Source organism: Hyperoodon ampullatus, assembly GCF_949752795.1.
Source record: "Hyperoodon ampullatus genome assembly, chromosome: 19".
NCBI classification, from domain to species: Eukaryota; Metazoa; Chordata; class Mammalia; order Artiodactyla; family Ziphiidae; genus Hyperoodon; species Hyperoodon ampullatus.
The window spans coordinates 41,388,491-41,415,158 of NC_136932.1; the positions used below are offsets into that span (position 1 = coordinate 41,388,491).

General features: G+C 41.0%; 1 protein-coding gene across 1 annotated transcript in view; it reads left to right on the top strand.

Moving 5' to 3' along the window:
* Positions 1–6,360: 6,360 nt before the first annotated feature.
* The window catches only part of UBE2G1 (ubiquitin conjugating enzyme E2 G1), a gene marked incomplete at its 5' end in the record, with an annotated part of 96,323 nt that continues 76,015 nt past the window's right edge, over positions 6,361–26,668 (top strand). Inside the window, one exon of the mRNA XM_079726189.1 lies at positions 6,361–6,406. Within this exon, the coding sequence (XP_079582315.1) occupies positions 6,361–6,406 (46 nt within the window). The remainder of the gene's footprint in view (positions 6,407–26,668) is intronic.

The window sequence follows — 26,668 nt, forward strand, 5'->3', positions numbered from 1 at the left end:
TCAGGTAGTGAAATGTGAAACAGGTAGTATGGTCATGCCTGGGTGAGTTGTTAAGTAACTTAATATATTAAGGAGACAGAATGCAACCTCTTACACCTGCTGTTACAGGAGGCTGTACAGTACAGTGGGTAATAGCTCAGGTTTTGGCAACAGACAGTTGGGGTTTCAATCCCAATTCCACCATTTACTATGTTTTAAGAGGATTTGATATCTGAGCAGGCCACTGAATCTAAGCCTCAGTTTCCTCATCTGTAGAATGGAAATAATAGGGTTAATGTATGTAATCTGTGAGGTAATGCATCAAAGTGGTTATTCAGTTACTTTGTACATAGCGAATGTCCAATAAATGCCAGTTGTCTTAATTAAAAAAAAAATTCAGTGCGTCCTTCTCAGTCTTCATCTTTCTCTACCTCTCAATAGCCTGTTGCAGTTGAACGTTCCTTCCTCCTGGGAACATTTGCTCCTGTCTTGGCTTTTGTAACACCCCACACTGGTTTTTCTCCTTTCTGTTCATTCCTGGTTAGGGAACTAAGATCCTGCAAGCCACGTGGTACAGCCAAAAAAAAAATTTCTGTTCACTCTCTCCCTAGGAAACCTGATCTCTCCAAATTTGTATCTATAGATCTATAATCTATAGCCTTGGCCTCTCCTCTCAGCTCGTCTTATGTATGCATATGCTAATTTGACATCTCTGCTTGGATGTCTAATAAAGAGCTAAAATATAACTCATCCAAAATAGATCTCTTTATATCACCCACTTGAACCTGTTGTTCCTGTCTTCCTTTTTGAAATAAAGCCAGTTCTTCCAGGGGTCATAAACCTAGGAGTCGTCTTTCCCCTTCACCCACATTCAATCCATCAGCATGCCCTTCCTATTTTACTTCCAAAATTTATCTCAAATCCATTCCCAATCTCCCCACCCCACACCTACTTTACTATCCTTGCCCCCATTCTGGTTCAAGTTACCACCATCTTTTGCCTCATCTTCTGCAATAACCTTCTTACTGATCTTCCAGTAAAGTCTTCTCTTTTGTATAAGTGCCAAAGGGAGTTTTAAACAATGTAAATCACCAGTCTCAAGGTTTCCACTGTAACTAAACTAAAATCCAGACTCTTTCCTGTGGTCAACAAGGCCTCCTTTGTAAGATGACCCCTGTCTGTCTCTCCAACCTGCTCTTAGCACCCTTTTCATCAGGTTCCAGTAGGGCCGCCACACCCATGCTGACCCCCTTTCTAGTCTTTGGACAAGCCGAGCTCTTTCTCCTTTTTAAAAAACTTTTATTTATTTATTTATTTATTTATTTATTTCTAAATTGATATTCAGGGTTTACTTTTTTCAGGATTTACATTCTTTTTTTAAAGCTTTTTTTTGATTTATTTATTTTATTTTATTTATTTTTATCTGTGTTTGGTCTTCATTGCTGTGCGTGGGCTTTCTCTAGTTGCGGCGAGCAGGGGCTACTCTTCGTTGTGCTGCGCAGGCTTCTCATTGCTGTGGCTCCTCTTGTTGCGGAACATGGGCTCTAGGCATGTGGGCTTTGGTAGTTGTGGCTCGCGGGCTCAGTAGTTGTGGCTCGCAGGCTCTAGAGCTCAGGCTCAGTAGTTGAGGCGCACGGGCTTGGTTGCTCTGCAGCATGTGGGATCTTCCTGGACCAGGGCTCGAACCCATGTCCCCTGCATTGATAGGCAGATTCTTAACCACTGCGTCACCAGGGAAGTCCCAAGCCGAGGTCTTTCTTACCATAGGGTCTTAGAAGTAGCTTTTCCTCGCCTGGAAATCTCTTCCCCAGAATCCTCAAATGGCATCTCCTACTTGTAATTCAGAACTCACCTCAAATATAATCTCGTGAGAGAGGACTTCCCTGACTACCTTATCTAAACTTTACTCTTTTCCTTACCTTTTTTATTTCTATCATATCACTTGTTATAATGATGACTTGTTTAATATTTGTTTACCTTTTTAACTGATTGTCCTCTCTCACTGGATGTCTGTGCCATGTGGGCAGGAACTTGGTCTGTCTAGTTTACTCCCGGACCCTAGGTCTTAGAATCACCTCTAGCTCACAGCAGATGTTCAATGAACATTTGTTAGGTCAGTGAACACAGAGTTAGACAGTTAGATGCGCTGACATGAACTAGTGAAAGATCTGGGCTGGAGATAAAGATTTGGGGATTATTTTAAAAATAAATCTTAGGGCTTCCCTGGTGGCGCAGTGGTTAAGAATCTGCCTGCCAATGCAGGGGACACGGGTTTGAACCCTGGTCTGGGAAGTCCCCACATGCCGTGGAGCAACAAAGCCCATGCGCCACAAGTAGTGAGCTTGCGCTCTACAGCCCACGAGCCACAACTGCTGAAGCCTGCATGCCTAGAGCCCATGCTCTGCAATAAGAGAAGCCACCACAATGAGAAGCCTGTGCACCGCAACGAAGAGTAGCCCCTGCTCGCCACAACTAGAGAAAGCCCGCATGCAGCAACGAAAACCCAACGCAGCCAAAAATAAATAAATAAAATAAATTAATTAAAAAAATCTTAATAAGCAAGGAATAGAAGGGAACTTCATTAACCTGTTAAAATGATCTACAAAAAAATCTATAGCATGAAAAAAATAATGAAACATCAAAATAACCCTTTAAGAATGGAAAAAAACAAGGGTGCCCACTACTACTTCTACACAACTCTGCTGGAGGTCCTAGCCAGCACAGTGAGGCAAAAAGAGAAACAATGTATCAAAAGAAAGAAATAGAAACACCATTATTTGCACTTACATTATTTACGTAGAAAATAAAAATAATCTATAAATTGTTAATTTAGAGTTTAGTGAGGTTGCAGGATCAACATACAAAAATCAACTGCTTTTTAAAATAATTTTTTATATACCAGAAAAATGCAGACTATCTCATTATTCTAAGCTTATTTCTGTATGTAAATGAAAACAACCATTCTGTCACTACAAAACTCACTGTGAACCCAGTGAATTAAAAAAAGAAAACATCCTATAGACAACAAAAGCATATGATCATGATACTTTAAAATACAAAAAAAGGACTTTCCTGGTAGCACAGTGGTTAAGAATCCACCTGCCAATGCAGGGCACACGGGTTCAAGCCCTAGTCCGGGAAGATCCCACATGCAGTGGAACAACTAAGCCCATGAGCCACAGCTACTGAAGCCTGTGCTCCACAACAAGAAAAGCCACTGCAATGAGAAGCTCACACACCGCAAGGAAGAGTAGCCCCTGCTCGCTGCAACTAGAGAAAGCCTGCGTGCAGCAACAAAGACCCAACACAGCCAAAAAAAAAGAAAAAAAAATCCTAAGACTATCCAGAGAAGAAAAAGTAGGTCACTGAGGTCACTGACAATGGCATAAGAATCAACAGCAACACTGGATGCTAAAAGACAATGGACCAATGCTTTCACATTTTTGAAGAAAAAATATTTGATCTTAAACATAAAATTCTATACCCAGCTAAACTGGCACTTAATTATAGCTGTTTAAAATAATGCTATTTTCAGCTGTTATTATAAGGACTTGGAAAATTTGCCTCATGTATACTCATCAGAAGTTATCTGATAATATGCTCCAGCAAAAGAAGGGAGTAACAAAAAGTAATTAGACTTGATCTAGGATGCAGTAGACTCAGCCCAGGAGAGCAGCCAAGGGGAGTCCTAAGAAGACTTCTATGTAGGAAGCATAGCCCAAAGCAACCAGCCCAGGTTAGAGGGTAACATAGAGACTTCTAGGAGGGAGAGTTTCAAGAAAAAGGGCTTGATAGGATAAGTGGTACAATAGCACTGGGGTGGGATAGGGAAGGGAAGGATATTAATTATAATCAAGATACTGCAAGAAAAAAAAGTATAATTAGAAACACTGGGCCTCCAAAAAAAAAATCTGTGTAAGGAATGAATATAATCCATTATAGTATTTGACTCTCCTATTCAACATTTACAAAGTCACAATAGTGTAAAAACCATTTATTGCTATAACTAGATATGATAATTTAATAATTTAGGAGAATAAAAGATGGAAAGTAGCGTGACAGTTAAATCCTTATCAGTTACAATAAGAATAAATATATAAGGTCTAAAATGGATAAATCAAGAAAAAGCATTATATCATTTAGAATAAATGGAGGTAACTACGAGAAGAAACTGCTAAAAGAGTTAAAAGGGATTGCCTTTGGTAAGCAGGATTTAGGAATGGTGAAGGGCACACGTGAGAAATACATTTGTTTTTCACTATAATCCTTAATACACTGGTTATGAACTATGTGTATTTACTACTTTGATAAAACTAAAAATTTGCTTAAATAGAAAGATTTTTGGTCCAGAAAAGAGGGATAGTGTCAGAAACGGATTTTTTTCTGGTAAAGCTTAGGAAGCTTTAGAGCTCCCCGGAAGGCTGGAATTTGTTTTAGGTGAGAGAGGAAACCATGTTGCAATCAAGCAGAATTTCTGATAACCTGCCTCAAGAGATCTCAGAGAAAGGGAACAATTTTCCAAGCATACAGTTATTTGTGGTTTATTTTCTCATTCTAAATAGACAATCATATTCAAACGCAATTAAAAAATTTTTTTTCCCTAAAGAGAGTCCTTCAAACGGGGTAAATTTTAGGCTTCACAAAACCTGGGTTAGCTCCAGAGAGTTGTTTCCCAATGGAGTCCAAATTCACCTTTTTTTAAAAATGGTAGATTTATGTTTTTATGCAGATTCACTCTTTTTTTTTTTCCCTGCACGTGGGCTTTCTCTAGTTGCGGCGAGGGAGCCTACTCTTTGTTGTGGTGCGTGGGCTTCTCATTGTGGTGGCTTCTCTTGTTGCAGAGCACCAGCTCTAGGCGCACGGGCTTCAGTAGTTGTGGCACGCGGGCTCAGTAGCTGTGGCTCCTGGGCTCTAGAGCACAGGCTCAGTCGTTGTGGCGGGCAGGCTTAGTTGCTCCGCGGCATGTGGGATCTTCCCGAACCAGGGCTCGAACCGTGTCCCCTGCATTGGCAGGCGGATTCTTAACCACTGCGCTACCAGGGAAGCCCTGCAGATTCACTCTTAATATTTATTTGTTCCTTTTAATCCTTGTTTTAGGGGGAGAGTGAGGACAATTTTTTCAGTAATTTTTGGAATCAAGAAACTGTATTAGAACCTGGTCCTCCTCTGGCTACCCTACCTGGAGCTCACAGAGACTGTAAAACCTTTGAGGATAGGAACAGAGCTGTGTCCTCTGTGTCTTCTACAGTTCAGGTACAAAGTTAACGCAGGTTCAGTAAATATTTTTGAAGGAACAGATACATTTGAGTGCCATTAGGTATCATTTTTCCTTCTGCTCCGTCTCTTTATTAAGACTCTGTTATGCAAGGCAGAAAGCTGTGGGAATGAGGATGAGAAGAGGTAGAGCGGTGTAAGGTTGCTTTTTCCAAACCCTAGATCCCACACTTAGACTTTACATAGTAGATGCCTTTCTGGATATTTGGTACCATGTATATCAGATTTTGCTAATCTCAACTCACTTTACACATAGAGATTATTAACGATGTTTAAACATTTTATGCTATGAGATGCAGAACATTTTACTTATTTCAAGAATCTTTTTGTGCAACTTTCTGTAAAGTGAATTACCAGCAAATCTGAAGTCTATTTTGGGGGTGTGCTTAAAATGGGGCACACCAGTACTAAGTTCGCCTTTAACAATGACTAATTCGTACACCATGTGTGGAGTGTTAGATAGCTGTTGGGCGCTCGCCAACAACTAGGCATCTACCACTTCTTTTGGCCCCTTCACTCTCAGACCACCTGCTTCGACCCGGAGGTGCTGTCTTGACCCCCGCGACCTCTTTGTCATGACGTCCGCGGGGCGTCTCCCGCCGAGGCCCCGGCACCCGGCCAGGCGGCGACCTTCCCAAGATGGCGGCGTGAGGGGGTCACTGCGCGGAGGGGGCGGGGTTCCGCCTCCGGAGGCGGGGCAGGGAGCCAGAGGGGTCGGCCTAGCGGGAGGGCAGCTTCCGAAATAGGCAGCCCCGGCGCGCCTGCGCGGAGCGATCCTGCGCGCAGTGAGGCAGTGGCGGGGGAAGGCACCGGTGGGGCCGACTGGCGGGTTGAAGGAGGGAAGCGGGCGAGCGAAGTCCCAGTGCGCGCCGCGGCGGCACGGGTACCCTCCCCTTCCGGGCGTGAGGCGCTGTGAGGAAAGCTGAAGCGAGCGGACTCGCACCGGCAGCGAGACGCCGATACCGCCGCCCCAGCCCAGCCTCCGTCGGCTTCGGCGCTCCCGTCGTGGGGGCCCGGGTTCCTCAGCACACCCAGCTCCAGCAGCCTCAGAGCCTGTCCCCAGTCCTTCGAAAGCCCCGGCGCCAGCCCGGGCCCTTGGCGGGGAGGATGACGGAGCTGCAGTCGGCACTGCTACTGCGAAGACAGCTGGCAGGTGAGCGGGCGGGCGGAGGGGCGCCGGCCCGGGCCGCGATCGCGGCGAGTAGCTGCCCGCTCCTCCTCTCCTGGGCGCTCCCGGGCGGGCGGCCGGACGGGCGAGGGGAAGCGGCAGCCCCCGGCGAGGCCGGGCGCGGGCCTGCGAGGTTGGGGAGCCAGGGCGCCAGTCCCGGCCGGGCCCATCACTTCTTTCCCTGCTTTCTTAGGGCATTAGGGGCGGGGACGCGCCCCAGCCTCGGCCCCGGGACTGGGCCTGCCGCCCCGAGGGAAGGAGGGGAGGTTGCCCCCTCCCCCACTGTTCGGTGGGACGTTGCGGGGGAGGGGCTGTAGGTCCCCAGCCCCGGCGGACCCTCCCTGGAGGGGCGGGTCCGGGCTCAGGTGCGGCAGAGGCCGCCGGACCCCCGAGGCAGGAAGAGCGTCTGGGCCGGGCCGGCTGCGCGTCCCGGGCTCGGCTGTCGGAGCCGCGGGCGGACAGCCGGGGGCAGGGTGGGCGAGGGGAACTGACCCCCGGGCGGATAGGTGAGGCGCGCCAAACTTCTGCCCAGACAGCGCCGGGTCCGCGGAGTTGGGGCGGACAACAAAAGCCCCGGCCTCCGGGGCCTCGTCGCGGGCGCGCGGGGTCTGAGAACCCTGCGGGGCGCGGGACGCCGCCTCGCCTGCCTCCGCCTGGCACGGGCTCCGGCTGCGCCGCCCGGCTGGGGGAGGGTAGAAGCGGGCCGAGCCGAGAGCCGCTCGCTGGCCGGCTCGGGGCTTTGTGCTCCGAGCGACTCCGGCTCCTGAGCAGGCCTGCAGGTCCCCGGGGCTGAGGCCCGCGGGCTCTGGCTTGGGGCGGTGGCCGGCCTGCCTCCCCAGAGGTGCCTGCGTCCCCCCTCCCCCATTGTCCCGGCCTCCGGCCGTTTGCGGCTTCCAGGTTGACTTTTTAGGGGGTTGGCTCCGACTCTGCTAGGACTGTGTGAGCGGAGCATGCGCAGTGGGGACGGGGACGTACGTGTGCGGAGTGGAAGGGGGGAGGCGGGTCGGTGGCTTCACAATGCCGCCCCACGTGCTGCCAGATTTAAAGAGAAATGAACCAGCAGTTACCACTGCTGCCCCACGCCCAGCCTGTGTCATTCTCAGTTCTGACGGATCTTCACCTCCCCACGCCACAGCCAGCGGCCCTGAGCCCTCGGCAGAACCCAGAGGCAGGAATGAAGACATCTATTTTTGAAATAGGTTTACTAAGACTTAGGTTGAGGTGTTAGTTAAATCACCTTTATGGCTTATTAAGGAAAAGGTTGGCAGGGGCTGTTACAGGTTGTATAATTAGGTTTATTATTAGAGCATGAGCAAGCAGGTTTGGACAAGTACTAAAGTTCTAAATGCTCAGGGGGAGTGACGGAGTGAATGGAGAATTTCTAGTGATACCTGTGTCCATCGCAAATATATTGGGCAAGCAGTGAAAGAGTAACTTCATTGCATCTTATATTTGCAAACACACGTTACTCTTCTGTGTATTTTTCTGGTTTGTTTTGTTTTGGAGGAAGGAATCAAGATGTTCTTTTTTCTCCCTAAGAATACTTTAAATCAGAGTAAGTTTTAATTATGTGGTGGACTGTTAAACAGTATTAAAATACTAAATCAGTATTAAAACAGTACTCAACTCTTTCATAATGGGAAAGATACATATTTTAAAGGTGTAAAAGAAGTTAAGCAGTTACTAAGAATGTAAAGTATGACTAATAGTGTTACCAGTAGCAGTATTTCAAAATTCTTTCCATCCTATTTGTGAACAGGCTGTAAATTTTGATAGCCACTTGGTTCAGTTTTGCACTCTTTTACAAGATTAATCCCAAATATTGATAAGACATTTCCCAAAGCTCTTTCTTAATGGTTGACTTTTTGATAAGGCACACCAAGATATGCTTTAAGTTTGGAGGACAGAATGATTTAGTTTGTAATTTTTCATGCCTCATTATAAAGTTACTTAGCTGCTGATTAATTTTCTTGTCTTTTTGATCAGACACAATGGACTGTTGTTAATCTTTTCTCAAATTTTTGAAGTTTATTAACATGCTCAAAATGTATAAAACAGGCCAAGGCCAGTGTATTAAGGAAAATGTGAAAATATCAAGTTTATTGGGAAGACTTGATAAAACTACATACTGAAATAAAGGCCCTGTTGTATTTTAGTCGTTAGTAGTACATTGTTTGAGCTTTTTGGTTTTTCAGATATCATTTGAAAACAGGAAAGAATGGTAAACTGTAGTCTGTTGAAATAATTTAGAGTGAACTTTTGGAAGGCTTGATAATAAATGCTTTGAAAATCTTGAAATGTATTGAACTGAGTAGACACACAAACCTAAGCCATTCTAGCTGCTAGAATTTCAGAAACTTAACAACAACAGTGGCTAACAGTAGTTACATTTATTGAGCCCCTAGTCTGCCAGTCCTGAAGGATTTTACTTCATTATTTGAGGGGAGAATTTATTGTGTCTGTGTTGTGTTTTGTTGGTAACTGTAATGAAGAACCTGGTTACTTTCTGAGTGAAGCAGAATGGTTCCTTGGGTTGCAGAGTTTCTCAGCCTCAGCACCACTGATATTTTGGGCTGATTATTGTTGTAAAGGCCTATACTATGCATAATAGAATGTTCAGCAGCATTCTTGGCCCCTACCCACCAGATGCCAGTAGTACACCTCCTCAGTTGTGACAACCAAAAATGTCTCTGTTGCCAGATGTCCCCTGAGGGACATAGTCATGCGAGGTTGAAAACTCTGGTTTAAGGTGTTTTAGTTAAGACCATAATGGCTATTGTGAAGCAAGTAAGAACACCTAACAGATTCATGAAATCAGATAGGTTGTGTATTTCTTTGTGGGTATTATTAGACTATGACTTACTTCTTTGCGAATTCAGCAGTCACAGTTCAGTTTTTGCAGTGCATAATGCTAAACACTAAGAAATCCCACAGCACAAGAGATAATTTAATTTTTTTTTGAAAAGGTGTTGTAAGCAGTGGTTAAAAATACAAAGAGTATAAAAAAGTTTTAGTCTTTCCATCCCGACCCAGGCTGCTTTTCTTGGAAGCAGCCATCATCGATAATTTCTTGTGTGGCTTCTTGTACTGTATATGTTTATATAGCTATATATGTTTATACATATGTTTATATGGGCTAACGTTTACTAAGGACTAGCATAGCATCTACCAAGCATTTCGCTGAGAGCTTTACATATATTATCTCATTTAATCCTCCTAATAAGGAAATTGAGGCTAAGAGAGTATCAGTAACTTGCCCAAGGTCACACAGGTAGTAAGTGGTGCTGCTAGATTCATATTCAGGACCTTCTTATTAGAGACTTCATTGTTTTTTTGTTATTTATTTATTTAGCTTTATAACAAATTTAATCAGTTATACATATACATATGTTCCCATATCCCCTCCCTTTTGCGTCTCCCTCCCACCCTCCCTATCCCACCCCTCCAGGCGGTCACAAAGCACCGAGCTGATCTCCCTGTGCTATGCGGCTGCTTCCCACTAGCTATCTACCTTACGTTTGGTAGTGTATATATGTCCATGCCGCTCTTTCACTTTGTCACAGCTTACCCTTCCCCCTCCCCATATCCTCAAGTCCATTCTCTAGTAGGTCTGTGTCTTTATTCCTGTCTTACCCCTATGTTCTTCAGAGACTTCATTGTTTTTAATTGGCTATATTGTCTTCCAGGGAGCAACAGTTTAACACAATTGTGAAATATGGTTTTATAAATTTAAATATTCGAGCTTAATTTATCCAGTACCTACCAAAATGATTGGGGAAATGTTCTCATCTTAATAAAATTTTATGTACGAAATAATGCACATTAAAATCTAAGTGAGGGCTTCCCTGGTGGCGCAGTGGTTGAGAGTCCACCTGCCGATGCAGGGGACACGGGTTCGTGCCCCGGTCAGGGAAGATCCCACATGCCGCGGAGCGGCTGGGCCCGTGAGCCATGGCTGCTGAGCCTGCGCGTCCAGAGCCTGTGCTCCGCAATGGGAGAGGCCACAACAGTGAGAGGCCTGCGTATCACAAAAAAAAAAAAAAAAAAATCTAAGTGATATTCTTAAGGTAATCATAAAAAGGTGTTTTAGCCATTGTCACTTTACGACCAACGTTCTGCAGAATGTCATAGATTGAAAGTAGCGCTAAGCTTTTTTGTGTTAGCATTTAACTCTGAGAAAATAAATTGGACTAATTGGACTTATTCCCTACTCTAACCATACTAACTTTTACTTTATGACAAACATTTATAAAGAATGAGGATTTTTTTTTTAAGATCACTTGAGTTTTTTTTTAACATTGACAACACAGTAGTTGCTTTCTCATAGGTACCTGTCATCCCAGAACTAGCAAGAAGAATCTCTTAAGCAGTAACAATAAAACAATTGAACTCCTTTTACTGTAGAAATTTTGATTGCACTTTTTTTTTTTTTTGCGGTACGTGGGCCTCTCACTGTTGTGGCCTCTCCCGCTGCGGAGCACAGGCTCCGGATGCGCAGGCTCAGCCGCCATGGCTCACGGGCCCAGCCACTCCGTGGCATGTGGGATCTTCCCGGACCGGGGCACGAGCCCGTGTCCCCTGCATCGGCAAGCGGACTCTCAACCACTGCGCCACCAGGGAAGCCCCTTGACTGCCTATTTTAAAGTAATCTGCAACATTCCCAAATCTTTGTCTCCTTGTCTACCCATGTAAGTAGGTTGTGATGAGTTAGTTATGTGTGTTTCTCAGATTTATGTGCAATAAAATCACTTGGGAGTATGTTAAAAATACAGATTCCTGGCCTCACCTTCACGGAGTATTAGTCTACATGTCCAGATGGGGCCAAAGAAAGCCCAATTTTTAATATTTCTCATTGGCCTTTCTAGAATGTATTGGCATTCTGACATAAAATTTCATTAATAATCTTAAAGTAGCAGAAATAGAGTAATTGATTATTGACAGGGATACCCTAGTGGTAGAAGATTCTAGGTGATGAGCAGAGTATTAATATTTGTATATTAATGTTGTTTACCCACATATTTAGAAATGGAAGAAAAGTCTAAAAGTAAGTTTATATTTCATCAAACTACTAATTGTTTAATAGAGTTTGGGAATTTTTATATCCAGAAATCATTACACTATTATAGAAATAATGCAGCTACTATATGCTGTCAGAAAAAAAGTATAAATGAAACAGACATTGTGGTTGAGAGAGGGGTGTTGGGTGATTTGTAATCCCTGTAGTGGAGGAAGCATCAAGGAATTATGCATCTGATGTTATGTTACAGAATCTTATTTAAAAATATGTACATATATTGAATCGTGTATACCTTAAACACGCAATGTTATATGTCAATTTTATCTCGGTAAAGCTGGGAAAAAAGTCTTTAATTTTTTAGTGAGTAAGTGAATTTTCTTAACATTAGGGAGTCAATGTTTTAAGTTATAATTTGTGTTCCTGTGAATATTTTTGATATATAATGAAATTTAGTTGTTTATAAGAAATTGTAGTTTAATTTTGTATAAAGTCAAAATGAAACGTACTCGTCTTTTGTAATGGAAGACCTCACTTTCTCAAGTACTGCTTAATATATTAAAATACTGAAGTAAACTCTAATTTGTACATATTAGTATATTAGTATAATCTGTACTTACTGTAAAGTAGTGCCAAAGTATATGGTTTTATTATATAGCTTATGAGTTAATACACATTATATTTGGTGATATGTGTGCATATAAATGTGACATGAGATGCCTTCATTATTAATAGAGTGATATCGAGTGAGGAAAATCTGAAAATCCATTCACTACTACTATATTACTGTCGCTTTTTGACTTTTCAGGTGAAGAGTGTATATATCAAGAAGACTTTCAATCCCTGGGTTATTTGATCTTGTTTACTTTAGTGCAAGTTTCTTTGAGGAGGTCATGCTAATTTATTGTAAATTGTAGTGTGGATGCGCTCTTGCTTCAAGCAAGTAAAATGCTAAGCATTCTTTTATTTTAATGGACTCACTTCAATTTAGGATGAAGGATTTTTGCATTTCTAAATTATTGAGAAATATTTTTGTTAGAATTTAAAACACTAGATGACCTGCAAAAGTCTGTTTAATGCCATCCTTGACTGGTTTATAGGAAGTAACTTTTCAGAGAGGAAAGCATAGTATATGCTATGGAACCAGTCTGGCCAAGTAAACATAGTATAGTTATATTTGTGTTTTGTTTTTTTTTTGTGGTACGCGGGCCTCTCACTGTTGTGGCCTCTCCCGTTGCGGAGCCTGACGTGCAGTCTCAGTGGCCATGGCTCACGGGCCCAGCTGCTCCGCGGCATGTGGGATCTTCCCGGACCGGGGCACGAACCCGTGTCCCCTGCATCGGCAGGCGGACTCTCTACCGCTGCGCCACCAGGGAAGCCCAGTATAGTTATATTTGGTTGAAGGCATTTCAGCCACAGAAAAGTACAAATAAAAAAAGCAAATATTTTGCAAATTTTGGTAACGAACATGAATTATTGGTATGAACAGATAAATGAGGGAATAAGAATAAAATGGGTCTTTAGGATATAAGATATATACATGTTAAAACAGAGAATTAAAATTTTTTTCACCTAGTGCAAGATAGTATTAGGCTAATTCAAGTAAATCAGAATTTTTTTTTTTGGCTGTGCCACGCGGCTTGCGGGATCTTACTTCCCTGACCAGAGGTTGAACCTGCACCCTCGCAGTGAAAGTGTGGATGCTAACCACTGGACAGCCAGGAAATTCCCTAAATCAGAAATTTTTATCAGTGCTGTTCCATTGATAGATTCTGGCCCTCAAAGAAACAGCTAGGAAAAAATTCTGTAGTTTATTGCAGTTGCTGTAGAGATGTGTACTTCTCTTTATGATGTTAAGTTCTAGAATATTTTTGAAAACTTAATTTTTGTAAGTGGAAATGTTTACCTTTTATTGATGTTCTATATTAATGTCTAATAACTTAGAAAAACTGCTACTCTTCCTTCTCTGCTTTTCTTCGCTTTTCTTGTCCATTGGTTAGGGATCTGTTAAAAGTATAAACAACAAAACCTAAAAATGTCCTTTATATTAGAAGACACTTTTGATTCGCTTTTGAATGTACTTACACTTTAATTATATTATCAATTTCTTATATAAGGTGTATTTTTTTTTTTTTTTTTTTTTTTTGTGGCACGCGGGCCTCCCACCGCTGCGGCCCCTCCCGCCGCGGAGCACAGGCTCCGGACGCGCAGGCCCAGCAGCCATGGCTCACGGGCCCAGCCGCTCCGCGGCATATGGGATCCTCCCAGACCGGGGCACGAACCCGTATCCCCTGCATCGGCAGGCGGACTCTCAACCACTGCGCCACCAGGGAGGCCCATATAAAGGTGTATTTTAATTAGAGTTTCTATTTCAAGACAAAGTAATTCTAGGCAAAGTAGACATGGCGCCAAAAGCATGATCTATAAAAGGAAATATTGGTAAACTGGACATCATCAAAATAAAAAACTTTTGTATCTGAAAGGCAAATGAAAAGACAAGCTGTAAACTGGAAGAACAAAATTGCAAACTACCTGACAAAAGACTGATCTAGAAAATATAAAGAACTCTTCAAAACTCAACAGTAAAAGAAAACAGCCTGCTTAGAAAATGAGCAAAAGACACGAATGACATTTCAGATAGCAAATAAGCAAATAAAAAGTTGTTCAACACCATTAAACACCAGGGAAATGAAAATTGAAACCACAGTAAGATATCACCACATACCTATATAGAATAGTTAAATTAAAAGAAATTAACACCAGATGCTGGCCAGGGGAGGCAGAAAAACTTCATCTCTCATACATTGCTAGAAGGAATGTAAAATGGTACAGCCAGTGTGGAAGCAGTTTGCAGTTTCTTGTTAAACTAAATATACACTTACCATACAACCCATCAAGTACACATTTGGGCATTTATTTTAGAGAAATGAAAACTTATATCCTCATAAAAACTTACATGCAAATGTTCATAGTAGCTTTATTAGTAATAACTGCAAACTGGAAACAACCCAGATGTCCTTCAATGGGTGAGTAAACTGTGGTACATCCATACCATGGAATATACTACTCAGCAATAAAAAGAAATATACCATTGATACACAGAACAACTTAGATGATATCAAGGGAATTATGCTGAATGAAAAGTTAATCTCAAAATGTTGCATGTTCTGTGATTCCATTTATATAAAATTCTTTTTTCTGTGTGGTAAAAAACATAAAATTGACCATCTTAACCATTTTTAAGTGTATGGTTCAGTAGCGTTAAGTATATTCACATTGTTGTGAAACAGATCTCCAACTCTTTCATCTTGAAAAACTGAAGCTCTATACCCATTAAACAACTCTCCCTTTCCCCCTTGACCTAGCTGCTGCTAACAACTGTTTTACTGTTTCTCTGCATTTGACTCATATAAGTAAATGCATACAGTATTTTGTCTTTTTATGACTGGCTCATTAGTGTAACGTATGTTGTAGCATATGACAGGATTTCCTTCCTTTTAAGGCTGAATAATACTCCATTGTCTGTATATACCACAGTTTGTTAATCCATTCATCTGTAGATGCATTTGGGTTGCTTTCACCTGTTAGCTATTGTGATTATTGCTGCTATGAACATGGATGTGCAGATACCTCTTCAAAATCCTGCTTTCAATTCTTTTGGGTATATACCCAGAAGTGGGATTACTGGGTCATATGGTAGTTCTGTTTTTTAAAAATAAACCTTATTTTTAGAGCCGTTTTATTTTTAACTTTATTATTTAATTTTATTTTATTTTTTGGCCACGCGGCATGGCTTGTCGGATCTTAGTTCCCTGACCAGGCATTGAACCTGGGCCCCAGCAGTGAAAGTGCCAAGTCCTAACCATTGGACCCACCTGGGAATTCCCTTTCAAGCAGTTTTAAATTCACAGCAAAACTGAGTGAAAGATACAGAGATTTCCCATAGTACCCCCTACCCCCACACAAGCTTAGCTTCCCCCAGTATCAACATCCTCCACCAGAGTAGTGCATCTGTATTGAGAAGTTTTATTTTTAATGTTTTTGAGCGACCTCCATACTGTTTTCCATAGCAGTAGCACCATTTTACAATCCCACCAACAGTGTACAGGGCTCCAGTTTCTCCACTTGTTCTCCAACACTTGTTTTTTTAATTGTAGCCATCCTGATTGATGTGAGGTGATATGGTTTTGATTTGCATTTGTCTGATTATTACTGACATTAAGCAACATTTCCCATCTTCGTTGGCCTTGGTAGATCACCTTTGGCAAAATGTTGATTCAAGTCCTTTACCTATTTTTAAAATCAGGTTATTTGATTTTTTGTTGTTAAGTTGTATACATTCTTTATATACTATGGATATTAACCTTTTATCTGATACAAATATTTTCTCCCTTTCCATAGGTTGCCTTTTAACTCTGATTATGTCCTTTGCGTAAAAGTTTTTAAGTTTGATGTAGTTCCAGGTGTCTGTTTTTGCTTTTGCTGCCTGTGCTTTTGGTGTCACATCCAAGAAATCAGTGCTAAGTCCAATATCACGAAGCTTCTCTAGTAGTTTTATAGTTTAGGTCTCACGTTAGGTCTTTAATCCGTTGTGGGTAAATTTTTGTATGTCGTGTAAGATAAGGGTTCAACTTCATTCTTTTCTGTATGAATACCCAGTTTTCCCAACACCATTTGTTGAAGAGACTTCCCTTTCCCCATTGAATGGTCTTAACACCCTTATAAAATTCTTGAAATGACAAAATTGTAGAGATGGAGAATAGATTAGTGGTTTTTAGGGATTAAGGATGGTAATAGTGTGTTGCTATAAGGCAGCTGCATAAAGGATCTTTGTGGTTATGGAACTGTTTCTTTCTTATAGTGGTTGCACAAATCTGCAAATGTGATAAAATTGCATAGAGCTATACACACACACAAATAAGAGTGATACAATAAGAATAAAGTGTGTGGATTGTACCAATGTCAATTTCTTGGGTTCGCTATTATACAGTAGTGATGCAGGCAGGATGTTAGCATTGAGAGAAACTGGGTAAAGGGTATAGGAGATCTTTCTGTTCTATTTTTCCCATTGCCCTATAAATCTGTGTATTAAAATAAAAAATTTTAAAAAATCACTTGTAACCAGAGCATTTTTATCAGTCTTTTTTCATGTAGAGAACTCCTTTTTAAACTTACTATTCATAGTTACAAACATAGCAATATAATTACCATAACAACACTTTCAAGGAATAGGAAGTTGGAATTGAGAAATCTGTAGTTTGAGGTAGAAATTCCATCTTATAATAATCCTCCTGTAAACTTCTTGTGTTGTCGTTTGGAAAATGGAAGAGAGGATCAGTACAAAAGCTCACTTATTGGGCTCTTCAGTTGCATTGAGAAATGCTGGGTGAATGCAAAGATAATTGATATGGTATTCCTGCCTTGAGGTGCTACATTTTGTAGGCGTTGATGGACATGTAAACAAAGTTATAATGCAACATAAGTACATATTGTAGTATAAGTATAATGCAGTATAAGTATAAAACATACATGTGGAAGGAGCAGAAGGTAGCACTGAGGAAGGAGTGATTAATTATGGGAGAGTACAGTGAAGTCAGGGAAGGCTTCATAGGAAAAGGACTGTTTTGGATACAGCAGAATCAAGACGTCAGTTCATTTTTTGTTTGTTTGTTTTGCGGTACGCGGGCCTCTCACTGTTGTGGCCTCTCCCGCTGCGGAGCACAGGCTCCGTACACGCAGGCTCAGTGGCCATGGCTCACAAGCCCAGCTGCTCCGCGGCATGTGGGATCCTCCCGGACCAGGGCACGAACCCGTGTCCCCTGCATCGGCAGGCGGACTCTCAACCACTGCGCCACCAGGGAAGCTCAAGATGTCAGTTCTTTTAAGAGCATTAACTTATATATTAAAAAAAAAACTTTGCATTTAGCAGTGTAGAAAAAACAGTAATTAGAATTACTTAGCATGACAGAAGTCTAAAGTTGACAGATTTAAGACAAATAGGTATTTATGAAAGACAAATAACCCTGTTGAAGATTTCCAAGAAAGTAGTCTGGGCACAACTTTCAAGGGATGGCAGTAATTTGTAATTTAAAAAATTCTGTAAATTTTTGTAAATGTAAGTTCTTAAGCAGAACTTAAGTCTGCTTACTTCACTAACATGTAAAAGAGGGAAGAGGGCAGGAAGGAGACAGGTTACTCTTCCTGATCCTAGACTTTCCATATGTGGTCACATTCAGTTCTTACAGCAAATGTTTGGAGTAAATATTATCACCTTTTTGAGATAAGGAAATTAAGGTTTATATTATATCTGGTATTTCGCCAAGCTAACCCTGATGGAGCTGGCTGGCAGAAATATATCTGTCTGCCGATGAAACCCAAGCCCTTTCCATATCAGTAGTTTCTTTAACATTTGGGGGCTTCTTAGACTCCTTTGAGAATTTAGTAAGCATTAAAGACCTTCTCCTGAGAAAAATGCATACAGTTTTGGGTATAATTTTGGAGGTTTTTCTGATCTCTTGAGTGAAGCTCATTTATGCACATATAATACTGTCTCTTACATCATTCAGCAAATTTGATGCCTGTTTTGTATAGTATATAGGGATGCCAAATGAATAAGTTATTCTTGTATTCTAGGAACTCGGTAGTCTGTAGAAAATCCTCAGAGGGCTGCTTTAAAATACTGTATCAGAGAAAGTCAGGGAAAGCTTGCTTCTACCTGGAGGGCTTTTGAGGAGTTGGTGGCATTTGTGCTTGACTTTTAAAGGATATGTAAAATTTGATCACATAAAATAGGAAAGTATTTAAGGCTGAGGGAAAAGAACAAGCAAGACAGAAAGCTTGTTCTGAAAACAATTCAATGTGGTTGGAGTATATGATAAACTGAACTAGTGGGAAAATAATATTTGGAAAGGTTGGTTTTATTTGTGGAATACCATAAAGATACTGAAGAATAGAGTCACTGAGGAGGGGGGAAGTGATGTGATCCAAAGTATGTGGGACCAGTGCTTCTCGTTATCTGTGGTGAAAGACCAATTTAAAAAAATTTTCCAGGGACTTCCCTGGTGGTCCAGTGGCTAAGACTCCATGCTCCCAATGTAGGGGGCCTGGGTTCGATTCCCTGGTCAGGGAACTGGATCCCACATGCCATAACTAAGAGTTTGAATACCGCAACTAAAAGATCCCATGTGCGGCAATGAAGACCCGACACAGCCAAATAAATAAATATTTTAAAAAGTTCAATTCATTATGTAATATTTTTTAAAGCAATAAAAATGAATTATTAGAAAAATGAAATACAGATTCGAGCCCATATTTATAATATTAGGTTCATCATATAAAATGACTATCAAATTGCTATCTGAGTTTCGAAATGCTTCCTTTGGCTGGTGATTACGGACCATTAACAGTTTGGTGGATTGGCACCAGTTAAGGGACCACACTTCAGCATTGCTTTGGGCAGAGTGGAGAATGATATTTGACTACGGTCTCTCCATAAGGACAGAGATTTTTGGTTTTGTTTATTAACTGACATATCACAGATGCCTAGAAGGGTGACTGAAACAGCAAGCAACCTGTAAATACTTATTGAATGGATTAAAATTACCATTCTAGACCCCCCCCCACAGGATTTAAGCACATGTGAACTGAACCTTTTAAGGTAGAAAGTGAAACAATTAGAATACTTCGATTCAGTAAACATTTAATTCCTTCTATATGCCAGCCCCTGGGGATAACAAAGATTCATGATACAATTCCTGGCTTCCCCTTCTAGTGGGGAGCGTAGACTTTTATAAATAAATATTGGTTGATAATTAGAATATATATACTTCATCACAGTAGTGTAGACATTCTTGCCCTTATACCACACCCCCCTTCACTTATTTACAGTATAGCTGACCAAATGATACTTGTTGGGCACCTTCAGTGTCTCAGCAAGGTCCTTATTTTTCTCTCAAAGCAGTTTCTCTAATGGACAACTTTACTATGACTAGTTAACTCTTTATAAATTACCTCAAAAATTAAAGGTTTTCTCCCCCCACCTTTTAAAGCTTTTTCTACTTAAAAAAAATAAATTAATTTATTTTTGGCTGCATCGGGTCTTCATTGCTGCGTGTGGGCTTTTCTCTAGTTGTAGTGAGCGGGGGCTACTCTTCGTTATGGTACGCGGGCTTCTCATTGCAGCGGCTTCTCTTGTTGCAGAGCATGGGCTCTAGGTGTGTGGGCTTCAGTAGTTGTGGCACATGGGCTCAGTAGTTGTGGCTCATGGGTTCTAGAGCGCAGGCTCAGTAGTTGTGGCGCACGGGCTTAGTTGCTCCACGGCATGTGGGATCTTTCCGGACCAGGGCTCGAACCTGTGTCCCATGCATTGGCAGGCAAATTCTTAACCACTGTGCCACCAGGGAAGTCCCTTTTTTTTACTTTTTTTTCTTTCTTTCTTTCTTTTTTTTTTTTAATGTCTTCAAAGTTTCTTTCTGGTCCTCAACCTTAGCTATCTTAGGTTTCCTACCAAGGTGGTTAACCACATTTTTCACAGGAGGAAACTCAGTTTGGCTTATTCACAATAGCAGAACCAAGACAGCTAGATTTCATTACTCTCTGAGCCTGTTAACAGTATTTAAATTAGGTCTGTATAGAGACTGTAAAAATGTGTCAATCCAATTATTCCTTTCCTACTTGGGTCCCAGGGTGTCTGTGGGGTCATATGTTCTTTGGTTTTCTTATGTTTGTTGTTGTTTTTTTTTCTTATGTTTTTGAGGGTGAGTTAAAAGTTCTTAAAATAGATGTCAGGTAACCCTAAATCAAGGTATTCTAAAGGAAAATGGAATGTGTATGTTTTAAAATACAACTTTCCTAATTACAAATGAACATGTTTATTGTAGATTTGGAAAAGATAAAACACGATACAAACATCAGCCATCCCTTTGTAGCTTCTTAACATTTGATTATTTTTTTCATTGCATTTTGCCTTTTTTGTAAATTGAAATTCTGAAAGGAAGAACGCTTTTTTTTTTTTCTGATGTGGACCACTTTTAAAGTCTTTATTGAATTTATTACAATTTTTTTTAAGCTTTTAAAAATTATTTTTTTGGCTGTGTTGGGTCTTCGTTGCTGTGCGCAGGCTTTCTCTAGTTGCGGCGAGCGGGGGCTACTCTTCATTGCGGTGCGCGGGCTTCTCACTGTGGTGGCTTCTCTTGTTGCAGAGCACGGGCTCTAGGCTTGTGGGTTCAGTAGTTGTGGCTTGCGGGCTCTAGAGCACAGGCTCAGTAGTTGTGGCGCACGGGCTTAGTTGCTCTGCGGCATGTGGGATCTTCCTGGACCAGAGCTCGAACTGGTATCCCTTGTGTTGGCAGGCGGATTCTTAACCACTGTGCCACCAGGGAAGCCCTTAAACTTGATTTTAAACTCAGGTCATCTTATTACCAAAACTACTGCTTTTTATACAATAGTACACTGTTAAATTCTGAAAACTTTGTGACTTTTGGAAGGGTAACCACTATTGCTTGTGGCCTCACCTGATATTTTGAATTTGTCTATTTCTCATCTTCTACGCTGTAGGATTCTAAAAGTAAAATATCTGTCTATTTCAAGGCTTATGTAGAGAAGGGTGTTACTCTGAGACTTCCCTTAATACTCTTTTACCTAGTAGGATAATATTTATTTTTTGTATTTAGTAGTGCATAGGGTGGTTTATATTGTCATCATTAGCAGTCTAGGACTTTGGACTGTGCTTTATTCAAACTGTTGTGGACCTCTGTGGTGTGGTAATTCCCCAGGGAAATACTGTATCTTCAATGTCTCTTCTGGTTGTTTTTACATCTCTCCCTTAGGATTATACCTTTGCTGCAACTTTTGCCCTTAGCATTTGCCTGGTGGAAAAAGAACAAAACTGTCATTAACCAGTTTGGTTACTTAACTCTTGCAGGTGCAGCAGTGGCACAGTGAGGGTGCTGTGCTTCCCGCTGCCCTCTTCAGGGTCTAAGGCATATGGTATGGCTGTTGGGGGAAGCAGTGCCACTGTGATAGGCCTTTTTTTCTTTAAATAAACTTAATTTTTAAAAAGTTTTAGATTTATAGAAAAATTCTGAAGATAGTAGAATCCCTATATTCCCCTCACCCAGTTTCCCCATTATTGTACTAACATCTTACATTAGTATGGTTCATCTGTCACAGTTAATGAATCAGTATTTTTTTTTTTGAATCTTTTTTTTTTAACTTATTTTTTTTGGCTGCATTGGGCCTTCGTTATTGTGCGTGGGCTTTCTCTAGTTGCGGCGAGTGGGAGCTACTCTTCGTTGCAGTGTGCGGGCTTCTCATTGCGGTGGCTTCTCTTGTTGTGGAGCACAGGCTCTAGGCACACAGGCTTCAGTAGTTGCAGAACGCGGGCTCAGTAGTTGTGGCATACGGGCTTAGTTGCTTCGTGGCATATGGAATCTTCCTGGACCAGGGCTCGAACCCGTGTCCCCTGCATTGGCAGGCGGATTCTTAACCACTGCGCCACCAGGGAAGTCCCGATAGATTATTATTAACTAAAGTCCATACTCTATTCAGATTTCCATATTTAGTTATTGGCTGTGCCGCATGGCATGTGGAATCTTTGTTCCCCGACCAGGTATCGAACCCACACCCCTTGCAGTGGAAGCTCGGAGTCTTAACCACTGGACCGCCAGGGAAGTCCCAGATTTCCATAGTTTTTACCTAATGTCCATTTTTCTGTTCCAGGTGCCCATCCGGGATATCACATTGCATTTAGTTGTCCTAAGTCTTGTCTGTTCTTGGAGAATTTCTCAAGAGTTTCCTTGTTTTTTGTGTCTTACAATTTTGGGGAATACCTCTCAGGTATTTCGTGGGATGTCTCTCAAATTGGGGTTGTCTAATGTTTTTCTCTTGATTAGACTGGGGTTTTCAGAAAGAATACCACAGAGGTGAAGTGGCCTTCTTATCACATGCCAGTCGATAACCACACCACAACACTGGTGATGTGAACCTTGATCCCTTGGTTAAGGCAGTGGTGATCAGGTTTCTCCACTGTAAAGTTACTGTTTTTCTCTTCTCCTACCCTTAGCTTTGTAAGCTACTCACTTAACGAAGTCCAGCCCATACTCATGTGGGAAGGAGGGACTAGGCCCCACCTACTGAAGGGGATACTACCTACAGCATTTGGAATTCATCTGTAAGGAAGACTTGTCACTTCTCCCATTTATTTGTTAATTCAATCATTTACTCAGTATGGGCTTATATATTTTATATTTGGGGGGTTAAAATCTGTATTGGGCAGGGTTCTGAAGAGAAACAGAACCAATAGGATGGATGTACAGATATATCTATATGTCATGTGATTGTAGGGGCTGGCTAGTCCAAATTCTGCAGGGTAGCCTGGCACCCTAGAGATGAGTCAGTGTTGTAGTACAATTCCTAAGGCAGTGTGCTGGCAGAATTTCCTCTTGCGGGGGAGGTCAGTCTTTTTAAAAATTAAGGCCTTCAGCTGATTGAATGAGGCCCACTCACATAATGGAGGGTGATCTGCTTTACTAAAAGTCTGCTGATTTAAATTGTAATCTCATTAAAAAAAAAAAAATCCCTTCACAAGGCTTCCCTGGTGGCGCGGTGGTTGGGAGTCCGCCTGCCGATGCAGGGGACACGGGTTCGTGCCCTGGTCTGGGAGGATCCCGCATGCCGCGGAGCGGCTGGGCCCGTGGGTCATGGCCGCTGGGACTGCGCGTCCAGAGCCTGTGCTCCGCAATGGGAGAGGCCACAGCAGTGAGAGGCCCGCGTACCAAAAAAAAAAAAAAAAAAAAAATCCCGTCACAGAAACATCTGGAGTAATGTTTGATGACATATCTGGGTACTGTGGCCCGGCAAAGTTGACATAAATTAATCATCATATATTTATTTTGTTCCTTATGTCATTCATTTTGTCCCTAAATTGTTCCAGCTTTGGTCATTGAGAGTTCTTTCAACTTGGCTCTGATGCTGCTTTGACATGCAGTCAACCTTTTAGTTTTTAAGCACTTCCTTATTTTCTGATGACTACAGGATGTGTCAGACCTATCTTGTATTTTCTGTGTCTCAGCCCTGGAGTCAGCTGTTTCTCCAAGAATAGTATATAGAAACCAAGATCTGAGCATTGAAAGTAGTCGTTGCTACTGGAGTGTCATTACCTTATAGGACAGTAGTAGGCAATATGTGTATTTTAACTTAGGTATATACATATCTATAATGTTTCTGAATATCCATCTGTATATGTATTAAGCTACCCTTAGGTTCATACTGATGTTTCTGACTCTAATCAAGTAGCAGAATGTTCATTCTAGTCTTCCCTTCTTGTTTTCTTGTAACTTCCCTCTCTGACAGTGAGAAACCTGGCCCCTACCAGTTGTTTAAAAGCAGTTTTAGAATTTTTAACTCATACCCTTGTGGGAAACAAGTTTACAACTAGAATACAGTGTTTATATACAGTTCTTTGTCCTTATCTTTTCAGTTTACAAATATTGATTTCCAACCTTACTTAAGTCAGCGTCCCACCCCCCCAACCCCTTCAGTGAGGTTATGTCATACATTTGTAATACAGTTAGATTCATTTGTCAGTCTTCATTCCATCCTTGTCGATTTTTAATCCCCCCGTGTGTCCCCCTTGCAGTTGACCACTCCCTCCTCCACCAGTCCCTGCAACCACTGATCTATTTTCTGTCTCTGCAATTTTGCCTTCTCCCTAAATTTGTCATATGTAGCTTTTAGGGTCTGGCTTCTTTCACTTAGCAATGTGCATTTAAAATTCATCTACATTTGTTACATAAATCAGTAGCCTGTTCCTTTTTATCACTGAATAGTATTCCACTGTATACTTTCCAGTGTATACATTCCATTGTACCACAGTTTACTTATCTGTTCCTATGTTAAAGGATATCTTGGTTGTTTCCTATTTTTAGTGATTATGAGTAAAGCTGCTGTAAACATTTGTATACAGGTTTTTGTGTGAAAGTAAAGTTTTCAGTTACCTTGAATAAATACCTAGGAGTATGATTGCCGATTGTATGGCAAGACTGTGTTTAACTTGATAAGAAACTGCCAAATTGTCTTCCACGGTGGCTGTACCACACATTTTATTGTAAACATAGTACCATCCTAATGCATTGTTCTGCATGTCGATTTTTCACTTAATATAGTGTAGACATCTTTATGTATTCGTATGTAGAAACTTATTTTGTTCTTTTCAAACACAGTATTCCATTGTATAGCTAAAGCAAAATTCAATTTTTATTAAAACACTTCTTTAAATTATAAAAATATTGCATATTCATGGCAAATATATAAGTTCTACCAAAGAGAATAAAATGAAAAGTAAGTCTCCCATCCATTCACTCCCCTCCTTTTCCATCTCCAGAAGGGAATTTATAGTTCATGCTTATGGTTACCATTATAATTTATATGATAGCTCTTAATTCATAACTTTAACTTCTCACTGTGAAAGATGAAGACTTTCATAACACTAATTCCCTTTCCTGATTTTTGTTATATATTTGTATCTCTTCTGATGGTTGGCTTAATTATTAAAATGATTTATCAACCTTACATAGGAGTTTTTGCTATGAAAGTTAAAAAAATTCGATCACTTACTGTTCAGTGATTTCCCCCCCCATGCAGCTTTTGTTAATTGTTTTTATATTATCAGGGTTTATAACATTTATATTCTTTTTTATAACTGAAATAATGTTTTGTCTTGTCTCAAGAGCCAGAAAACAGCATTTATATAATTATGTTAATGTATTCATTGTAATACCAAATAACGATTTTGTACCTAAATAGGCCGTGTAGTTCTCATCATTGAAACTGTGTCTATTGAAGGAGAATCTTTAAGTATCAAACAAAGTCTTACTTCCTTCACCTTCACTTAGTTATTCTGGCTCATATGCAACTATTTTCTCATAATCCATGTTGTCCTATTTCTAGTATTTCTTAAATTTTATAAAGAGTGTGTGGGTGGTAAATTTTGAGTCCTTGCATATTGAAAAACGCCTTTATTTTGTCCTCACATTTGATTGTTAGCTTTTCTGAGAATTGAATTCTGGGTTGAAAATCTTTTCCCCATGAAACTTTGATGTCATTGTTTCATTGTCTGTCGTGTCCAGAATTCCTTATGAGAAGACAGTAAAGGAGAATTACTCATGTCAGTCTAATTTTACTTTCTGTGTAGACACATTTTTGAAGTTCTAAAGGATATTCTTCATACTCAGTTATAAAATTTTACCCATATATGTCTCAAGTGTAAACTTTTTTTATTCGTTGTTTTAGACTCTCAATGGGCTCTTTTAGGCTGAAGGCTTAGGTCTGTCTTTAGCTCAGAAATTTCCTTCTTTTATTATTTTGTCATCTTCTTCATTCCCCTACATTGTGTTTGGAACTTCTACTAGTCATGTATTTGATCACTTTTCTTTCTCTCCTTATCTCTGTTGTCCATTTTCTGTCTTCTGTTACAATATTGTGGAGATTTCCTACACTTTTTTTTTCCATATTAGTGACTTGGTCTTCAGCCATGCCTGTTTTTTTTTTGTTTGTTTAGACTGGCCATTTTAGTTTTCATCTTGGCAATTTTCTTTATTTTTTTTTTTTAAAGAAACGATATGATGATTTTTTAAATTAATTAATTATTTTTGGCTGCGTTGGGTCTTCGTTGCTGCGCACAGGCTTTCTCTAGTTGTGGCGAGCGGGGGCTACTCTTTGTTGTGGTGCACAGGCTTCTCATTGTGGTGGCTTCTCTTGTTGCGGAGCACAGGCCCTAGGCATTCGGGCTTCAGTAGTTGTGGCACGCGCGCTCAGTAGTCGTGGCTCACGGGCTGAGTTGCACCGTGGCATGTGGGATCTTCCCAGACCAGGGCTCGAACCCGTGTCCCCTGCATTGGCAGGGGGATTCTTAACCACTGCACCACCAGGGAAGTCCCAGCAATTTTATTTCTAATTTCCAAGAACTTAGTCTCTGCTTTTCCTCCCCCCCCATATGAAAGTATATTTTTTATGGCAGATTTATTGAGGCTTAATTTGCATATCATAAAACCTACTCATTTTAGGTGTACAGTCAGTATGTTTAGAGTTGTGCAGCCATCATCATAGTGTAATTTTATTTTTTTAATAATTAAAAAATTTTGTTTATTTGGTTGTGCTGGGTCTTAGTGGCAGCAAGTGGGCTTTTTAGTTGCAGCTTGCCGGCTCCTTAGTTGTGGCATGTGAACTCTTAATTG